The following is a 17,154-nucleotide window of genomic DNA, read 5'->3' as shown; positions in this document are numbered from 1 at the left end:
TGCTATGCTCTACCATGTGATCAATTTTAATAAGATATTGTCTCTCGCCTTTACAAATGTAAAAGTAATTCACTGAGTTACTTATTAGAGTTTATACGTTTACTTGTGGTCATAGTGGTTTGTGGTGAATAGCTTTGTCCGCTGCTTCTAACAGTCCATGAATGCACCATACGTCATCCCGGCGTTTCGGTGATATTGAGAGGTCATACATCTTCAAATAACAGACGTACAGACCCAGGTAGGTTACATTATTGCCTGAATTTACAGCTTTGGATCATTTGGCGTAGGGAACGAAGCAGTTTAATCGTGCTGGTTTTCAAGGTGAAGCTGTGCAACGCAAACTTAAGTGTCTCCTAGCTTATGAAGTGCACTGCTCCCTTTGCTGGGTGGCGTTAGCTTAGCATAGCGGTTAACCTATCAAGAGAGCACCGATGTTGTTTATTTTCTAAACTGTCAGTCGCTTTTATGGGAATGGGATATATTGTTGGGGATCTGGTTGAGTAATTCCGTTCTTCACAATAAGCATTATTTACTACCTCGTTAGCTTAACGCACTCGTTAGCCCTCATTGCTAGCAGGAATACTGACAGCGTGTCGTGACTTACCTAGTCCCATCTCCATCTGTCACTTAGTGATTGTCACGCTAGTCAATTAGCAATTAGACACAGAATCTAACGGATTGCCTCGATACCTGGTCATCTCTAACAACAGTCGAAAGTAGCAAAACAATGGCCGAACTTTTTTATTCACTTGAACCACTATGTTCGGTCTTATCTAATTACTGCAGTACGCCCAGCAGACACTTTTCCCTCCATACGGAGTCACTTAGAGAGAGAGAGTACGTGGTACCAGAGATATCTTGTTTAGATCTGAACATTACATTCCAGAAGATGCTGTTTTCTTATTGGGATTTGTAGTTTTCATGCACATGAATAAGAACTGAAGCGTTTTGTACGCCATCTGTGAGTAATAGTAGGATGATTGTGTAAGATTGCCTGTTATTACACTAATTCCAATTTGTAAAACTGCTCAAGGAGAGTCAAAATGTCTGGAGATCTGTCCCTCAACATAAACATCAAGGAGCCACGATGGGACCAGGGCACCTTCATGGGACGTGCCAAGCACTTCTTCATGGTCACAGATCCCAGGAATGTCCTGCTGTCCTCTGAGACCCTGGAGGAGGCCAGGGTGACTGTGGAGAACTACAGGTAGAGCACCAGAGTAACTGTGTTTGACTTTAATTGAGAATTCAGTTCAGAATAGCCTTTTCACAAAAGCATAGACAATGGGACTTTCTAAAGGCAGTGCTGATTTGTGAGGATGTGTCACCGTTATGAATTAGTGCTGCATATTTCCTGTTTTTGCCTTTTCAGAGCTGGTATTGTGAGACCTGGTTTGACGGAGGATGAGCTCTGGAGAGCCAAATACATCTATGATTCCGCCTTCCACCCTGACACTGGGGAGAAGATGTTTGTGATTGGCCGGATGTCTGCTCAGGTGCCAATGAACATGTCCATCACAGGCTGCATGCTCACTTTCTACAGGTACAGCACATAGTTCACAGTTTGGTATATTTTAAATTCTAAATTGAAAACAATGGTTCAGTTAAATTACAAAACTATAAATCTGCCACCCTGCTGCACATACTGTATATCAGGCAGTTATCACAAGAGTAACAAAATCAGATAGGTGTATAAATAGACATTCTAATCCCTGCACAGACTGAAAATCCTCTTAAAATATAACTATTGTTGCTGAATACTGATAAATTACTGTCCTGCAGCTGAGAGGAAAGAACAGCACTGTTGCTTTTTCCTGATATAATTTGCTGAAAACTGAGAAGGTGAAGAAAGGCTTGGGAATAAGACATTTGAAATCAAATCTGATGGATTAAAATTCAAAAGACCTGCAACAAAACCCAAAACTTCTATTAAGAAGTTTAAGGTTAAGAAAAAACCTTTTTGCACTTTTCAGTTCATCTGATTACCATCATTTGTTACTTTGTTAAATATTTGGTTGTTCATAAAACCAGTGATCATGTTTGTAATGCTTACCACCACTGGGAGGCGCTATACTCATATTTCTAAGACTACATCTGGGGAAATAAAAACTGTCATTGTTTTCACAAAGTGTAACAACAAATAGAGCTATGGTTATTATGAATATTAATATTTAGATCAGACCACAATCAAAAGTGCATGGTGTGAGACTAAAGTTGTTCAACGTCGTTTTATTTTAAGGTAAAATAATTGAAGCGTCTTGATGTGAAGATCAATCAAACCTGTCGGTTGCATTTCAAAGTATCTTGAGCCACAGCTGCTTTTGTGGTTTAGTAAGTTCTACTACTGAAACTGATTTATCTTTATCTGATGCATCCGCTTTAACCAGGACTAAACTTCTTGGTGGCTTGGTGACTACTAATAGTAATAATAAGAGAACGTGTAGTGCATATTATGCATTAACATTTTTCTTTAAACATATAGTAACATATTCACACACATGACTGCAAGTACATTTAGCTTCCAGAAATGTAGCTTTTACTTTACATCGTGTGAAATTCCAGTTTCTCTAACATTTTCCCTATTGTTTTGCAGGACTACTCCGGCAGTGGTGTTCTGGCAGTGGGTTAACCAGTCGTTCAACGCTGTTGTCAACTACACCAACCGCAGTGGAGATGCACCCATCACTGTGAAGTAGGAAGAGCTTCTCTCCTCAATCCCTCTCTACATCATCCATTCACTCTAAGATAGTGTCTATAAGGAAGCTGCGTGAGCTGCTATCCTCTCTACTTCCTTTACAGCAGTATTGCATTTCACTCTTAAGCATGTACCCATTCACTTCTGACATAAGCCGCTGGAGTGTAGTACTTCTAAATATTTAGAAACTGTACAGTATTTCATACGAAAGCATTTTTTAAAGCAGACTATTTTAAAAAGTTGGTCTATTAAAGTTGCACTAAAAATTATAGGTGCAAGGGAGGGAGTTAGCAGGGCAGGGACTAACTCGTTTAATCTTTCTCAGACTTTGGCCCTGCTCTGAAAATACACACAGTGCTTGAGGGACTTTTACCCCCGCATACAGTTCTTGGCCTGTAGTTTCTGGGAAAGAAAAGTAACATGCATTTACTGGTGGAAACAAACCTGAAGGTCCACTGTTTCTGACTGATGTCAGGTCAGTACTTTTAAATATGCCTTCAGGTTCCACTGAAGTGCAGCATTAGCATGCATTTTTCACAAATGAGTATTTATGGATCAGTAATTAAAGTTTAGTGTTAATGTATCGTTGACAGCATTGTTGTTTACGAAGTAGTTTTTTTATACACATCCAAGTAGCATGACCTTGCATTTGACTCCTATTTAGCAACATTTACTTCAGTGAACCATCATTTTCAGACGTGTGTTTTGTCACAAGTCAGCTATATGTGATGTGTGAAACACTGAAAGAGGAAGTGGCTTATTAATGTGTGACATGTGGCTAATGCATCTGTTTACTTGCAGTCAGCTTGGTGCAGCCTATGTTAGTGCTACTACTGGAGCCGTTGTCACTGCCCTGAGCCTCAAGTCTCTAGCTGTGGTAATGCCCGTAGTTAAAGCTAATACACTTTGTTTAGAGATTTGAAGCCAGTGGCCTGAACATGTCTCTGATTCTCTCCCATCTTTGCAGCGCCTCCCCCCGATTGTCAGCAGGTTTGTCCCCTTCGCTGCTGTTGCCGCTGCTAATTGCATCAACATTCCCTTCATGAGACAGAGGTAAAACATCTAAAGTAAAAGCCAGTGCCTTCTCTGCTCACTCTTGGAACTACTTGAAATAAGCTCTGTTTTTGTTTCTTTCAGAGAATTAAAGTACGGCATCCCTGTGACAGATGAGAATGGAAACCGGTTAGGAGAGTCTGCCAATGCTGCCAAACAGGCCATCGTGCAGGTGGTGGTATCCAGGATCGGCATGGCAGTGCCAGCGATGGGTAATGTCAGGGTTCTACTGCATTAGCTAGCCTAATAATTCAGATCTAATAGCAGACAGCAGAGCATCAAATGACACTGTGGAAAGGGTCTTTGTACTGATTTGCAGTTTTTTACAATGTTGTAATTGTGAAGTCTTTTTTTGCTTTTGTTGCTTAACAGAAGATTTCACTCGATGTTTGTGTTTTTCAGCCATTCCCCCGGTTATAATGAATGCTTTGGAGAAACGAGCCTTCATGAAAGTAAGTGGTTCATCTAGCCCACGTTTGTTTGTTGATGTCACTTTTGCCTTTTTTTACTGCTTTTTTACTACTTCTGGTATAATTTCACTTCACTTTATTCTTTCTCTGATGTTCCTATTTTAGCGGTTTCCTATCCTAAATGCTCCTGTTCAAGTGGGACTTGTTGGCCTGTGGTAAGTAAATCACACTGACCAAGTACACCAGGCTCTTATTGTATCGATGGATGAGTATTTAGAACTGAACCAGTAACATGGTCTAAAGTTGTTTTTTTTTCTACATCTTGTTTTCAGCCTGGTGTTTGCAACCCCTCTGTGTTGCGCACTCTTTCCACAAAAAAGGTATCAAGACTTTTTTTTTTTTGAAGGGTGTTTTATCATTTGGCATTAATTAACCATATTTACCACCTCTTTCAGCTCAATGAGAGTAACTAGTCTGGAAGAAGATCTCCAGGAGAAGATAAAACAAATCAGTCCTCACACCACCACCGTCTACTTTAACAAGGGCCTGTAGAACCAGCCACCACGTAAACATGTCTGTTGTCCTGTGGGCACAGTTACAGTAGGTGAGCGAGAATGAATATATTTATGCTTTTTTTTGTATGTACTGCAGCATTTTTTTTATTTGGCCATGTTCTGTCTTTCCCCAGACTGCACTCTTCAGAAAACAAAAATGACTCCTATTTTTTATATTTTTATTGTTTTGTGGTGTTTTTAGTGTCTTCCTCAGCCCATTAGGAAGGGGTTAATGTAGTTTAACAACTACTGTTAAATGTAAGAGCTCCAGTTTAAAGTGCAGACATTTGCTTGTAAGGTGTGTGTTTGTGAGTGTGTAATTGCTTTGAATGTGACCTATAGATACAGTACATACTGTATATATTCACCTTGTGTCCATCCTTTTTTTTAGTTATTGTTAGAATATTGTTTTGAAAAGTATTTTATCAATTGCACACAGACCATTGTATGTTAAATCTTTCACATTGTACTAGTTCCGTTACAATATATAGATAAAATATAAAAGCTGTTTGGTAATTAGCTCTAAATAGTTGTCTTTTGCTGTTTTCTGTTGAGCAGCGTGACTCCTTACTCCCTTCAACACTCCTTTAAGTGTACTTATGTCTCTTTGTAGGCCAGGAAAAGAGGTGCTAGGTACAGATGAAGAAGAACATATTAAGAGATATGATGTAAAATTATCCTGTAAAGGCTCGCAAAGCACAGCATAGAGTACATGATCAACACTAACGCCGGTGTTGTCTCTGCCAACACAAGTCTATGTTTCAAGGCCTCTTTTATTTGCTATCACTCTGTGAGCTAATAGGCCCACGTCTTTAGCAGCATGTTATGTTCTTTGATTGTTGCACACAGTTTTGTTTGTTTGAAGTAGAGAGGGAAGTTCTGCGTTGACGCTAAGAGTATGATGAATGCAGTTTGAACTGAAAGACTGAACAGGAGGTTGGACAGATTTAAAACAGCTTGATTGTTAAGCAAAGTCGACTAATTAAGTCAGAGACATGGTTTTATGTGCATTAGCTATATTTCCATCTATAAACGGCTATTAAGTTCCCATTTTACCAAATGAAGCGTGTACAAAGTCAGCCTAATACATGCTTATACACAGGTCGGGCGTTTTTTCTGCTTTTGTTAAAATGGAAGTTTAAGCCGCATTTGAGCGTTTCTGATCAAATTATGCATTGACTAAGCTGTAGTATAACTACATAACCATGGTAATGATGGTGCATGCAGGGAAATATGACTTTAATGTATCTCAGAGACACATGATTGAAATCAGAGATTGACGCTCTTGTTCAAAGGTGTGGCTCTGCTAGTGAGTGATGAGTTTTTTATGCATAGAAAAACTGACAAACGCTAGTGATGACATAATATTAATGACATATTACTGCAATCTCGTGCTTTAGGGCAAATGAGATTTCAGATTAGATAAATGGTAAAAGGTCTTGAACTTGTATAGCATAAATGTGTTTCTCCATATGTAGTAACTTGATGCATAGAAGGAAATTTATCTGATTCGATGTCTGTTTCCTGTTTGAAAAGTCCTCGTAACTAATAGTAAGATTGTATCAGCCATGTTTATGTTCATACCAGAGCTGTGTTTAAAGTTGACTGATTGTAGATGAAGTGTAGCAACCGCACAACTAATGTATCTATATAATGCAACTCTAATCGGACACACAAGGACACACTGTACAGTATAATGATTTATGAATGATGTTTGTGATCCCATCATTCTTGTTGCAACCTGATAATCACACGATCACATGCACTGCAGGACAGTGTTTCATATTCATCATATCTACTATATTTGTACTGATCTACGAATGTCCTTTTACACCACACAGTAGCTACATCCTCAAAACAATGTTTTGTGTGTTGCAGTCCTTGTTACTGTGTTCCTGTTGAGGCTAATACTGCACTTACTCCTGTCTACTACTTAATACTGCTGTCGGAGGTGTGTGTTATTTAAAAGCAGCTTTTACATGTTTATTGAAATTAGTATCACCCCTCTCCCCCTCTGCAATTTGGTAAATGAATGTTTCTTGTCTGACAGCTTTCAATGCTAATAACCAAGTGGCTCCAGTTTTGCTTCTGCTTTTCACTTTTTTTGTATTGCGGCACATGTGTCAAGAACAAATGCGGAGGGTTTTAGTGAGGAGCTCATGTTTCTCATGACTCCATCGTACCACCATATGCACCCTACACCCAGCCAAAGATGACGTGGGTCTGAATTGTACAGGAAAGAGGAGAATGTGTGTAGCTTTCAAACTTTCCTTTCAGCTTTAGTACACAAAACTTTAACTGGTTTTTCTCATGCAAAAAGGCATAAGGTTTTACAGAGAAGGGGATCAACATGTTCAAGACCACAAAACAAATGTTTAAGATTGTAAAAAAAAAATCCCCCCAGGCATTTTTTATTTTATAAATTTGGTTGTGAATTGAAGGCACAATGTAAAGACAATCTTTGTTATTATTATTTCCAGTACCTTTAAAGTTAAATACAGTTCCTGTCAGTATCAGTGCACAGTGTTCTCCCCCTATTTTTTGTATCGTAACATGTTTTCATGGATGTAAAATGTATTTTATTCAGAGCAATAAAATGAAATGAAACAGATCTGTGGTGTTAAACATTGGCTGTAGATTTTACAGTTAATAATCTGAGTAATGGATTAAAAAGGGTTTTACAATTAATCTGTTATGGAGTTGCTATACCAGTGACTAAACATTAATCACAACCAAGAGGTGTAACAAAAAATGTACATATGAAACTTCTGCTTTCGAATGCAAGACACACACACAAAATTATTTTGCAGTGAGCTGCTAACACAACATAATGAAATAAATGCACAAATCTAATGAAGGTGATGTATTATTTTTATTGTATGTAGCTACTCGTGTCCAGGCCCACACAAACACTTGACATCATCTTCAGGCAGCATAAACACGCCTTAACATGGTGACTGAGGCTGAAGCTGTGTGTTTGAGCATCAAACCTGCTCTTCTCAGTGCTGAGTTTGGAGTCAAGTTGTCATTATCACACACAGACCACGCTCGTGCTGCCATGTTGGAGGCTTGTGTTTATGGTGCTCAACAGGAAAAGCAGGTTAAGAAGAAAACGCACTAACATGGTACTATATTACTAATCAAGTTATTCATATTCACAGGATGTGAATCTATAAGAGCAGATTTCAAGTAAACTGACATGTTTATTACCTGAATTTTAAAACTTCACTTCAGAGGAACACAGGAATAATCAGTGACAAATCCTACAACATTAATGGCTCAAATCTTCATTTCAACATTAAATGAATGTGCAAATATTGTAATATTAGAGGTCTACTCTAATATTCTAGCAATGGATGGAAATTGACTGCAGTAAGTTAAACATGCTTTTTAGTTTTTCTCTAGCTTTAAACAAAATTAAGTTCTGATCTCACTCGTTTCAAAGAAAACTATGTCACTGGCTGAATTTTCTTCACGGCCTCCAGAACATCTGCAATGTTCACCTTATCGCCAAATTCCTTCTCATAATGCTCCAGGAGAATTCCCTGCAAAACAAGGATTTTGAAAGGTGTGTTTTGTAAAGCTCCACTGAGCCAAATCTTGTCAGTTCAGACGTGTGCGTCCCTACCTGGTTCCCTGGACCAATAACAAACACTCCTCCAAGGATGAAGCCTTCGCCGCTCATGTTGCCCTCATAACCAGACCTCCACGCACGTATGAAGTTCTGCCACACTCCGAGGCGAATGAAACCCAAACCCCCCATCTTCCTCTGCAGTGGACCGTAGAAATGCTTCTGCAGCCGTATGAATAGAAGCCCACCATGAAGTGTAGTTAGAGCCGAATGACCTTATTATAATTCATAAGTCTCATCTACCACTGCTGACCTTTTCGTCTACATAGATATCCCCAGCGAAGTGCGGTCTGAAGTCCTGGATCTCTCTGCCGATGTTCTCCTTCACTACGGCAACCAGAGGGACCCCGAGCTCCTCCAGCTGGGGCTTCAGAGAGGACAGCTCAGAGGCCTCCTACAGATACAGAGAGGCACCAAAGCTTTCAAACGCAACTTAGAAACTGCACACTCGGCCTTTATTGTTCCTTTCAAACATGCTGTTTCACCTCTCTGCACAAAAATCATCCAGGCCGCCGCACCGCCATGACCACGGCGCCGTTCTCCTCCCACAGGCTCTTTGCTTTGATGACCTTGTCATCTGTAGACAAAATAAGGAGACGTCTAATGCATTGTGAGATACAAGCATTCAGTATAGTGTCATAGTGTGAGCTAAAACTGAGCTAAAAGCTAAACTGATGATCAACATGCTAAATATGCTTAGGAATAACACAGTAAGTCTTGTGTGTAATCTAGGATGACAACTAAACAGAACCATTTTACCACTTGTGGTGGAGCGCAGGTCAGCATCTTCAAGGTACTCCAAAGATGCCTTGGCAGGTTTAGTTAAACACAGATCCGTGTTGGCCAGAAGGATGCCAGCCAGGGCGGCTCCTACAGCCCCCAGACCCAGCGACCACATCCCCATCCCAAACAGATCCCCCTCCAGCCCAGACTCGGACAGCACTGCAGCAGGAAAGACACAGGCAGAGAGATGTGAGTCTGAAAATCCAAAGATATTTAAGTAGCTAATCTGATGTGATGCTCTGTTTAACTAGTGAAGGAATCATAAAATAACAAGCTTTGGTCATAATCTTTATAAAAAAACATTTTACAGCACCTGAAAGATAAAGACAAAAATTAATAAAAGTAATATAATGTCATTCTAACACAAGGTAGAGCTAGCTCTTTTTCTTGTGTTTCTAGTTAGGGTTAGGGTAGAGAACAGCTAACAGCTGGATGGGGAGTCAAATAAGTCCTTGCCTGAAGTGGGCTTGTTTGGGTCAGGACTGGCAGAATTGGCATTAGTTTGGTGAAACGGAGCAGACTGTGCTCCTAAAAACTGGGACCTGGCTGTGGTGGAGCGCTGTCCGCTTTTGGTTACTCTCCCCAGAGATGGGACAGAGTAGCGCACGGAAGGCGCGTTCCTCAAGGCTGAACATCTGGACAGAGCAAGCATTTGGACCGTGGAAAAGCTCTGATCCTCTGACTACACACAGCCTCAAGATTTCACTGGAAGAAAAAAACACATTTTTTCTGTGCCGCAAACCATTTCAGTAACAGTAGCAGGCATCTGCACTGCAAGCCCTGATTTGAATTGCAGTGTTTTCATAGAGAAGAGGAAAAACATGATCTTCAAAGGTAAGAGTACAGTAAACCTACTGATAGACAAGTCAGTCAGGCTTCATTTATGCTTACTATAGGAATTTACCCACTGCTTGCAATGCAATTGTAAAGGTAATTCTGAAGATGTATTAATTTTACATTGCCTTTTCATTTGACAGTAAACTTCCTGCCCATGTACCTCTGTGCATGTTAAACACATAAAATGCAAAGACAAACATACTGGTACAATAAGCTACATTATTATATTAGATAAGTACTTAATAATATATTATGTAATGGAAATATTTACAGAAAATTTAGAAAAAGGAAACTTAATTCATGCAGAATATAATTGCTTTTGTCTATAAACTACAGTATATATTGTATGTCAGTAAAAATAAAAAATGTAATATACAAACTTTTGCGCCTCCTTTTGCAAAAGGTAAAATAATCCTGTGGTGAACTTAACGAACCCAGATGCAAGCTTCAAATACCCTACGTACATATCTGGCGTGACACTTTACAACACAGACAGAAGCTTGAAAAAAAACACCACGCCTGCTGCAAAGAAGCATAGCAGGAAGGCAGGAAGGTAGTTTAATGTGTGTGTGTGTGTGTGTGTGTGTGTGTGTGTGTGTGTGTGTGTGTGTGTGTGTGTGTGTGTGTGTGTGTTTATCAAGCAGTTAAAAACAAACACTGCATGATTGCTTTACTGTTTTTCAGTTGCTGATCAAAGGTGATTTCTTTTATCTTACATTCAACATGTCTACTTAGATGGCGTAATCGGATCTGGTTTTGTTTTCGTATTAAATACCATAAAATTCAACTACATACAAACAATAATTCTGTTATTTTACAATTTTACATGTAACATTTACTATGTGATGTCAGTGCCTTTATTTACCTTAATTTATTATTTAAAGTGCCAAGGCCACAAGAGGACAACAAAGTATCCAGACAAACCTTTTAATATCAATGATATTATGCATGCAGAACTTTAACCGAGTAGATCGTGGTATTTTCGGCCTGTTTAAATACACATGGCGATGAATAGCGCATAATAAATGGTAATGGTGCCCTTCAAATTTACTGTCACTGTGAACGCGATCACAGAGACGAGCGCGTCCCAGCGAACGGACGCTGAGTTACGCCGCAGCGAACTGTCAGCGTTAAACCGGCTGAGATGTGCTTGCCACGCTCTCGTGGCGCGATGAAGTCATAAATTAATGAACGCAAACTCACCAGAATCAATGAAGCGACAAACAACACCTCTATAATCCAACGTTTTGAAAACAGAGTTCGGCGCAGGCGCACTAAACGATCCAGAGCAGGGGAGACTAATCGATCAGGAGAAAACGACGACACAGGTGGGACACACTGGGAGCTCGACAGGTAAATACGAACAAACCTTCTATAAAGATGTCCTCTGTGTTTATTTATTGATAGCAGGTAAATGTATGACAAAAAACAGTGAATCCGTTTATTCTCTCTATGTCAGACATTCTCGTAAATAGATTGCATCTGTGTACAGTTGTGTAACGTCAGAGCTGCTCTCTCTGCAGAGTTTAAAACAGATCTTCATTAAATGCACAAAAACACCATCACACAAGCAAAACCAGAAATGGGGAAATAAACAGACTTTAGCCACATAAAGTCACATAATCAGACATATTTGTGGTGTATGCAAATACATCAGAGTTGCATTGTAAAGTGTGCTAGAGGCTTAATCACCTCTGTTAAAAAAACAGTCTATTCATTCAAGTTTTTGACTGCGTCATCTCGCATTTTTCGGGCTGCTCTGAGGACTGCCAACATATTCACTTGATCCCCAAACTCCTTCTCACGGTGCTCCAGCAAAATGCCCTAGTTGAGAAACACAGTCATAACTCTCTGAAACATCTTGGTGCACTTGTTGAAAAGTATTTGTGTACTGGATCTCACCTGATCACCTGGCCCAATGACGAATAACCCCCCTAGGATAAGGCCTTCGCCTCTCAGGTTTCCTTTAAAGCCCTTCCTGTGGGCCCGCCAGATATTCACCCACACGCCGATACGCAGAAACATGGAGAGAAACATCCAACGCTTTTTAGGGCCGTAGAAATTTTTCTAAGGAAAAACAAAAGCAGCAGCTTGTTAACAGATGACGCATATTCATTTTCTGATAATATCTTGATTTTACAAGGGCAGACCTTCAGATCCACATAAACCGTCCCAGAAAAGTACTTCTTGAAGTTTTCCAGCTCCCTGCCAAGATTTTCCTTCACCACAGCGATGAGAGGAACGTCAAGTTCCTGCAGCTGGTACTTCAGAGAGGACAGCGCAGCAGCCTCCTGGTGAGAGAGGATCAAACAGAATGCATGAAAGTAAAGGAGTGGTAACTGCACATTTGTACATATACTGTATAGGACTGTCACACCTCTCTGCACAGTAGTCACCCAGGTCGCCGGACCACCATGATCACAGCTCCAGCCTTCTCCCAGAGAGTTTTGGCCCTGTGATGTTCACCGCCTAAAAGGAAAAGACGAACATTACAAAGTTTAAAAGTCACAGATGAAGCCTAATAAAGTTGAGAGGTCATTCATTTAACATCAAGGCTTTTTGCATTAATGCCATATTTTTCCTTATCACAAACAGGCCATTAAATTCACTTCAACTGCAAATGCATTGAGAGGAAATGTCTAAACTTTCAGTATAAACAGGACGACCAAGGCCTACACTTGTTTGTTTCATTTTTTAGACTCACTGCCTCCGGTGGCCTTCAGGTCCGTTTTCTCCAACACTTCTAGGTCAGCCCATACCGGCTTGGTCTGGAACCAGTCTGTGATGGAGCTGATGAGTTCTGCAATAAATAGGCTCACAGCTTTCAGGACCATGGTTCCAGTCAGCATGGCCCTAGACATGCTCCACTGGCCACATACAGAGAAAAACATGTCACACATCTGCTTTGGAAATGCTCCACAACAGTTAGCTGGTAAAGTAATATGATGGGATGTATGTATTGTTAATTTCTTAATCTGTTATTTTAATCCAAACAAATATAAATGTTATAGTTCAAAGAAGGAGAATGGCTCAGTGTAATGTAGCCATTTAAAACTCTGTACATTTAATTAGATTAGCAACTTAAACAACAAACGCTATAGGAATAAAATAGTAATAACATGGCATTTACAATATTTACATAATAATAATAATGTACAAAATAAAAAGGTGCAACTCACCAGACTGCGCCTGGCTTCAAACATGAGGGATTCTAATGTTTTCAGCCAGGCTCTTACCTTTAAGCGGCTGAAATCTGACAGATTATCCTTAAAGTCTGCTGGGAAACAAGGCTCAATTCAGCTGCTCAGTACCAGGGTTGATTGCAGTGCAGAGGATTGTTACATCAGCATTTAAGCAATATGTTTGAGTATTGAATTAATAAGATATGTTGTGGTATTTGACCATTTTTTAAAATCTGTGACACGAATGTAATGCACAATTAAACAGATATTTACACTTCCTGTTTTCTAAATGATTTCTGATTTCTGTCTTGCTGAAATACACTGGTGTCTGGTGGAAGTAATACATGTTTGTCATAACGTCTTTAAGTCTAAGATCACCAGCTGTCATAGTTCAGAGCCAGTGTGACCCCTGCAGGAGTTTTGTGGCAGTACATGTCTGCCCAGTAGGTTCTGGTTCAGCTATGATAGTTTTAGTTCAGTTCACTTCAATTTTATTCATATAGTGTCAAATCACAACAGAGTTATCTCAAGGCACTTTACAAGGTAAGGTTTCAAATCCCACATACAGCAAGCCTTTAATTAGAATTTTAAGGAAAAACTCCCTGTCTAATGAAGAAAAAGCCTTCAGCGGAACCAGGCTGGATGTGGGCGGCCAACTGCCTCAGCCGGTTGGGGTGAGGGGAGAGAGAGAGAGAAAAAAGCACAGCAGCAACAACAAGCAACAACAGAGCACAGGCGGAATGGTTGGATCCGCAGCTGCCCATCACAGGCGCACGCTCTGAGTCTGATGATACCTGTAGGTGAGGACAGAGTGGGGGAGGGAGAGGGAGAAGCACGACTATTGGAGAGAAAGAGACAAGGTTAGTTAAACATGGAACCATGAGGGATTCTTGGATAGAAGAAATAGATGGAAACAAATGAGCTTGTTGAATTAAGTCCCTCAGCAGTCTATGTCTATTGCAGCTTACCAAATAATTAGTTAAACTAATCATTGCCAGTGACCTAAACCAAGGAAGTGAGTAGGAGAATTTTAAACTCTATCCTATATTTTACAGGCATACAGCCAGTGTCAGAGAAGCTAATGTGGGAGAAATGTGATTTCTCTTTCGTAATCCTGTCAAAACTCTGGCTGCAGTATTTTGAATTAGCTGGAGGCTTTTAAAAGAGCTGTTATGACATCCTATGATTAAGGAGTTACAGTACAGTAGTCCAGCCTAATCAGAGATGATGCTTCTAATTTTAGCTATATTTCTCAAATGAAAGTAGGCGGTTCTGGAGATTTCATTAATTCATGATGTAAAAAAGAGATCCTGGTCAAAGATGACAACAAGGTTCCTCACAGTAGAATCTGAAGCTAATGTTATGTCATTCAGGGTGGCTATCTGGCTCAATAGCATCTGAGTTTTAGGCTCAACAATAAGAACCTTGTGTCAGCGTACGGCAGAGATCGGACCCACATGCACAGCGATGAGACCACCGGTAGATAGTAAAACAAACAAAAACCCAAATCGTGACACCTTGATTTTATCTGAATTTAGTTGAAGGAAGTTTTGGGACATCCAGTATTAGATGTCTTTCAACTTTGAATTGCGACTACTTCATCTATTTCATTTGGTTCCAAAGACAGATATAGCTGAGTATCATCTGCATAACAATGATCATTTATAGAATGCTTCCTAATAATCTCACCTAGAGGAGACATGTATAGACTGAACAGAATTAGCTCAGGTTGTCAGATAATTATTTAGCTACGACTTTTAAATAAATTTGAAATTGGCCTATAGTTGGCTAGTTCTCCAGGGTCTAGTAGAGTAGAGTAGAGTAGTAGAGTAGAGTAGGTTTTTCCAATAAATGTTTGACTTACTTACTTTGACCTGTGAGTAAAGATTGGTTGATTTGATTTAATATGGACAAGCTCATTAAGAATAGGACTTCTTTGAGTAATCTGCTGGGGATTGGGTCTTAAAGACATGTGGATGACTTGGAATATAATCCCCTCCTAATATTATAATAATAATAATAATAGGAGGGTAAACCAATGCACTTTGACACAGAATTCAGTTGCTTTTTAATTACACAGTGACAGACAAGTGAGTTGAACACCTTATGTTCCTGCACTTGCACTGTGGTAATATTTCAGTTATTGGTGGCCGCTTCAGCTTCAACCAGGAATGTGCTGAGGGTCCGAGACGGGCTGGAATATAGATGGGATAGGATGACACTCCATGAGCCCAGCTGCTGCGCTCCCTCTGGCTGTTTGCTGGCTTGTGTGAGTGTGTGACAGGCTGCCTGCATGTCGTAAATGGTTGTAAATGTAAAAGATTCCAGGGAGATTTCAGCAATTTTACACTCATGTCAGTTCAGTAGTAAACTGATTGTAATCATTTCACATGTGCATGCAAGCACAAATGTCTCTTTGCGAAGCGAGGCGCTCTGTTTTGCTGCCGTCACACACGTACACAAATACAGAACAGACTCGTCTCCACTAAACGTCCTCTGATGTGGTGGAGCAGCCACTCACGGCTGCAGATCGGAACCCCACCCCTCCGTGTAGTGTTTGCACCAGCAGGCATTGGTTAACATGGCATATTGTTTGTGTGAATGGAGCCGCTGGCAGGGCTGTAGTAGGAGTAGGGCAGGGGGAGTCATTGTAGGTCATGAGAGAAGCAAGATCATCTCTTAGGTGTATTTCAAGATGGAAGGAGTGTGTGCGTTGTAACATTTGTATTTCTGAGGCTGAGGTGATGATAATAAACTGACATGGCTGTAAAAACAGCTACATGGCACAAAAAATATCCCAGTGCTAGTTAGACTGTTTGTGATATCTAGTGTTTGATGATAAGTTCTATCAACAAACACTAGATAAGGCACTAGATATGTTGTACACAGGAACACTCCAAAATCAACCATTCAGTCAAATTTTCAATATATGGTGCCAGCTCTGACGGCTCCGACCGACCAGATGAAACTGGTTTGCAACCAAGTGGCCGGTGAGTAGTGTCCTTGAGCCTGTGCAAACAGTCAAACAGCACAAACTCAGGAGGTTCTCAGTGCAACCAAACGTGGGTTCCCACACATCCATGAAACGCCAGCGATCACAGCAACGGTGACGAAAATGTATAAAACCTTCTGATCGTTTCTTGCTCTGTGCCAATAAACAAAAAAAGGGGGAAAAACCCACAAAAATATTGTGTGGTGAGGACCAGATCAGGGCAAAGGTTTTAAAAGCTGTTCCCAGGAACACAGTGGTCCTACTCGTAGTGAAGCTATCTGTGACAGACCTTTGACATGACACATTAACTGTGAAGGACACTAAAGGAGGATTCTGTGGTCTGAACAAAGTATAACAACAAAAATACAACAACAACAAAAAAATCATGATGGCGCAAACTAGATGGGTTGGCAGGTTAACAACAGCGTCAGCACCACAGCATCACACCTCCACCGAGCTTCACAGCGGGATGCACACGTTCATGGAACTGTTAGTTCTGTCTCAGAGGCTGGTTAGACCTATTAGCTAGATCTATTGACTCTTCACCTACCTGCCTCCCAGATGAACTCTTGTCCAGGCAGACTGTGACCTGAAAACTGTCCCGTGTCTGGATCTACTGTACCAAAGTGCGTGAAAGTGAAAACTTTCTGAATTGACCGTGTCTTATCCTGTTCTGCCAAACTGGAACCCACCCCCCCTTTAACAACGCAAAGGTCATCTGGGCTTTATCACTTTACACTTCATCTTCTGAGAGGCCCAGCAGGTCTGGGGATGAAGGTTGGGTGCAGTTTAAACTTTGAACTTTATCTAATGTGTGTCCTCACATTGTAAAAATCCACCTCTGCATTGACCACATGTAGAAATGTACAGAGAAATTGCTTTTGAAATGTGTCTCAAAAGAAGCCAAAAAAAAGTAATAATCGAAATGTACAAAAATGTTTAGAGGTTTTTATGATTAGCTGCAGCGACTCTCATCTCTTCATGTTGACACGTTGTCAGGACAATGATAGTAAATAT

The 17,154-nt window shown here is 40.3% G+C and overlaps 3 protein-coding genes and 1 long non-coding RNA gene across 10 annotated transcripts; 2 read left to right on the top strand and 2 right to left on the bottom strand.

Moving 5' to 3' along the window:
- The first annotated feature begins 113 nt into the window (after positions 1–113).
- Positions 114–7,323, top strand: sfxn3 (sideroflexin 3). Of its 3 annotated transcripts, XR_008692513.1 has the most exons (12): positions 140–238; positions 1,034–1,207; positions 1,373–1,543; positions 2,594–2,692; positions 3,497–3,572; positions 3,663–3,748; positions 3,833–3,960; positions 4,151–4,200; positions 4,324–4,373; positions 4,491–4,538; positions 4,614–4,762; positions 4,847–7,323. XR_008692513.1 is itself a non-coding variant. In XM_029175029.3 (11 exons), exons 2-11 carry the CDS (start codon positions 1,044–1,046, stop codon positions 4,708–4,710), a joined length of 969 nt encoding a protein of 322 aa, XP_029030862.1. In that variant the 5' UTR covers positions 114–238; positions 1,026–1,043; the 3' UTR covers positions 4,711–7,323. The 3 variants fall into 3 exon arrangements, 2 of the variants coding, with proteins under 2 accessions (XP_029030862.1, XP_029030863.1); XM_029175029.3 differs by having other exon boundaries at positions 114–238; positions 1,026–1,207; positions 4,614–7,323; XM_029175030.3 differs by having other exon boundaries at positions 4,614–7,323.
- Positions 7,324–7,565: 242 nt separating this feature from the next.
- On the bottom strand, positions 7,566–11,287 carry LOC114870440 (peroxiredoxin-like 2A). 3 transcript variants are annotated; one of them, XM_029175031.1, is made up of 7 exons: positions 11,167–11,281; positions 9,583–9,831; positions 9,103–9,285; positions 8,829–8,920; positions 8,597–8,737; positions 8,341–8,505; positions 7,566–8,257 (listed from the first exon to the last, which is right to left on the bottom strand). In XM_029175031.1, exons 2-7 carry the CDS (start codon positions 9,776–9,778, stop codon positions 8,162–8,164), a joined length of 873 nt encoding a protein of 290 aa, XP_029030864.1. In that variant the 5' UTR covers positions 9,779–9,831; positions 11,167–11,281; the 3' UTR covers positions 7,566–8,161. The 3 variants fall into 3 exon arrangements, with proteins under 3 accessions (XP_029030864.1, XP_029030865.1, XP_029030867.1); XM_029175032.3 differs by lacking the exon at positions 11,167–11,281 and adding an exon at positions 10,344–10,476; XM_029175034.3 differs by lacking the exon at positions 9,583–9,831 and having other exon boundaries at positions 11,167–11,287.
- LOC114870442 (uncharacterized) lies at positions 11,015–13,422 on the top strand. Of its 2 annotated transcripts, XR_003788338.3 has the most exons (3): positions 11,015–11,316; positions 12,107–12,257; positions 12,353–13,422. It is a non-coding gene; the product is annotated as an uncharacterized LOC114870442 (long non-coding RNA). The 2 variants fall into 2 exon arrangements; XR_008692514.1 differs by having other exon boundaries at positions 12,107–13,422.
- Positions 11,337–13,230, bottom strand: LOC114870441 (peroxiredoxin-like 2A). Of its 2 annotated transcripts, XM_055502219.1 has the most exons (6): positions 13,143–13,230; positions 12,668–12,830; positions 12,341–12,432; positions 12,114–12,254; positions 11,866–12,030; positions 11,337–11,787 (listed from the first exon to the last, which is right to left on the bottom strand). In XM_055502219.1, the coding sequence occupies exons 1-6, from the start codon at positions 13,164–13,166 to the stop codon at positions 11,674–11,676; spliced, it is 699 nt and encodes a 232-aa protein (XP_055358194.1). In that variant the 5' UTR covers positions 13,167–13,230; the 3' UTR covers positions 11,337–11,673. The 2 variants fall into 2 exon arrangements, with proteins under 2 accessions (XP_055358194.1, XP_029030868.1); XM_029175035.3 differs by lacking the exon at positions 13,143–13,230 and having other exon boundaries at positions 11,338–11,787; positions 12,668–12,863.
- Positions 13,423–17,154: the final 3,732 nt, after the last annotated feature.

The sequence above is a fragment of the Betta splendens genome, chromosome 15, assembly GCF_900634795.4.
Source record: "Betta splendens chromosome 15, fBetSpl5.4, whole genome shotgun sequence".
NCBI classification, from domain to species: domain Eukaryota; kingdom Metazoa; phylum Chordata; class Actinopteri; order Anabantiformes; family Osphronemidae; genus Betta; species Betta splendens.
Note: the sequence above shows the minus strand (reverse complement) of the source record. Positions and strands in the feature narration are given on the sequence as shown.

What these genes read in the sequence shown, in the direction of transcription:
- sfxn3 (XM_029175029.3), top strand. Translation starts at nt 1,044, where the DNA reads ATGTCTGGAGATCTGTCCCTCAACATAAACATCAAGGAGCCACGATGG. An exon ending in GTGACTGTGGAGAACTACAG is followed by an intron (nt 1,208 to 1,372) that starts GTAGAGCACCAG and finishes TTGCCTTTTCAG; the next exon opens with AGCTGGTATTGTGAGACCTG. An exon ending in GCACTCTTTCCACAAAAAAG is followed by an intron (nt 4,539 to 4,613) that starts GTATCAAGACTT and finishes CACCTCTTTCAG; the next exon opens with CTCAATGAGAGTAACTAGTC.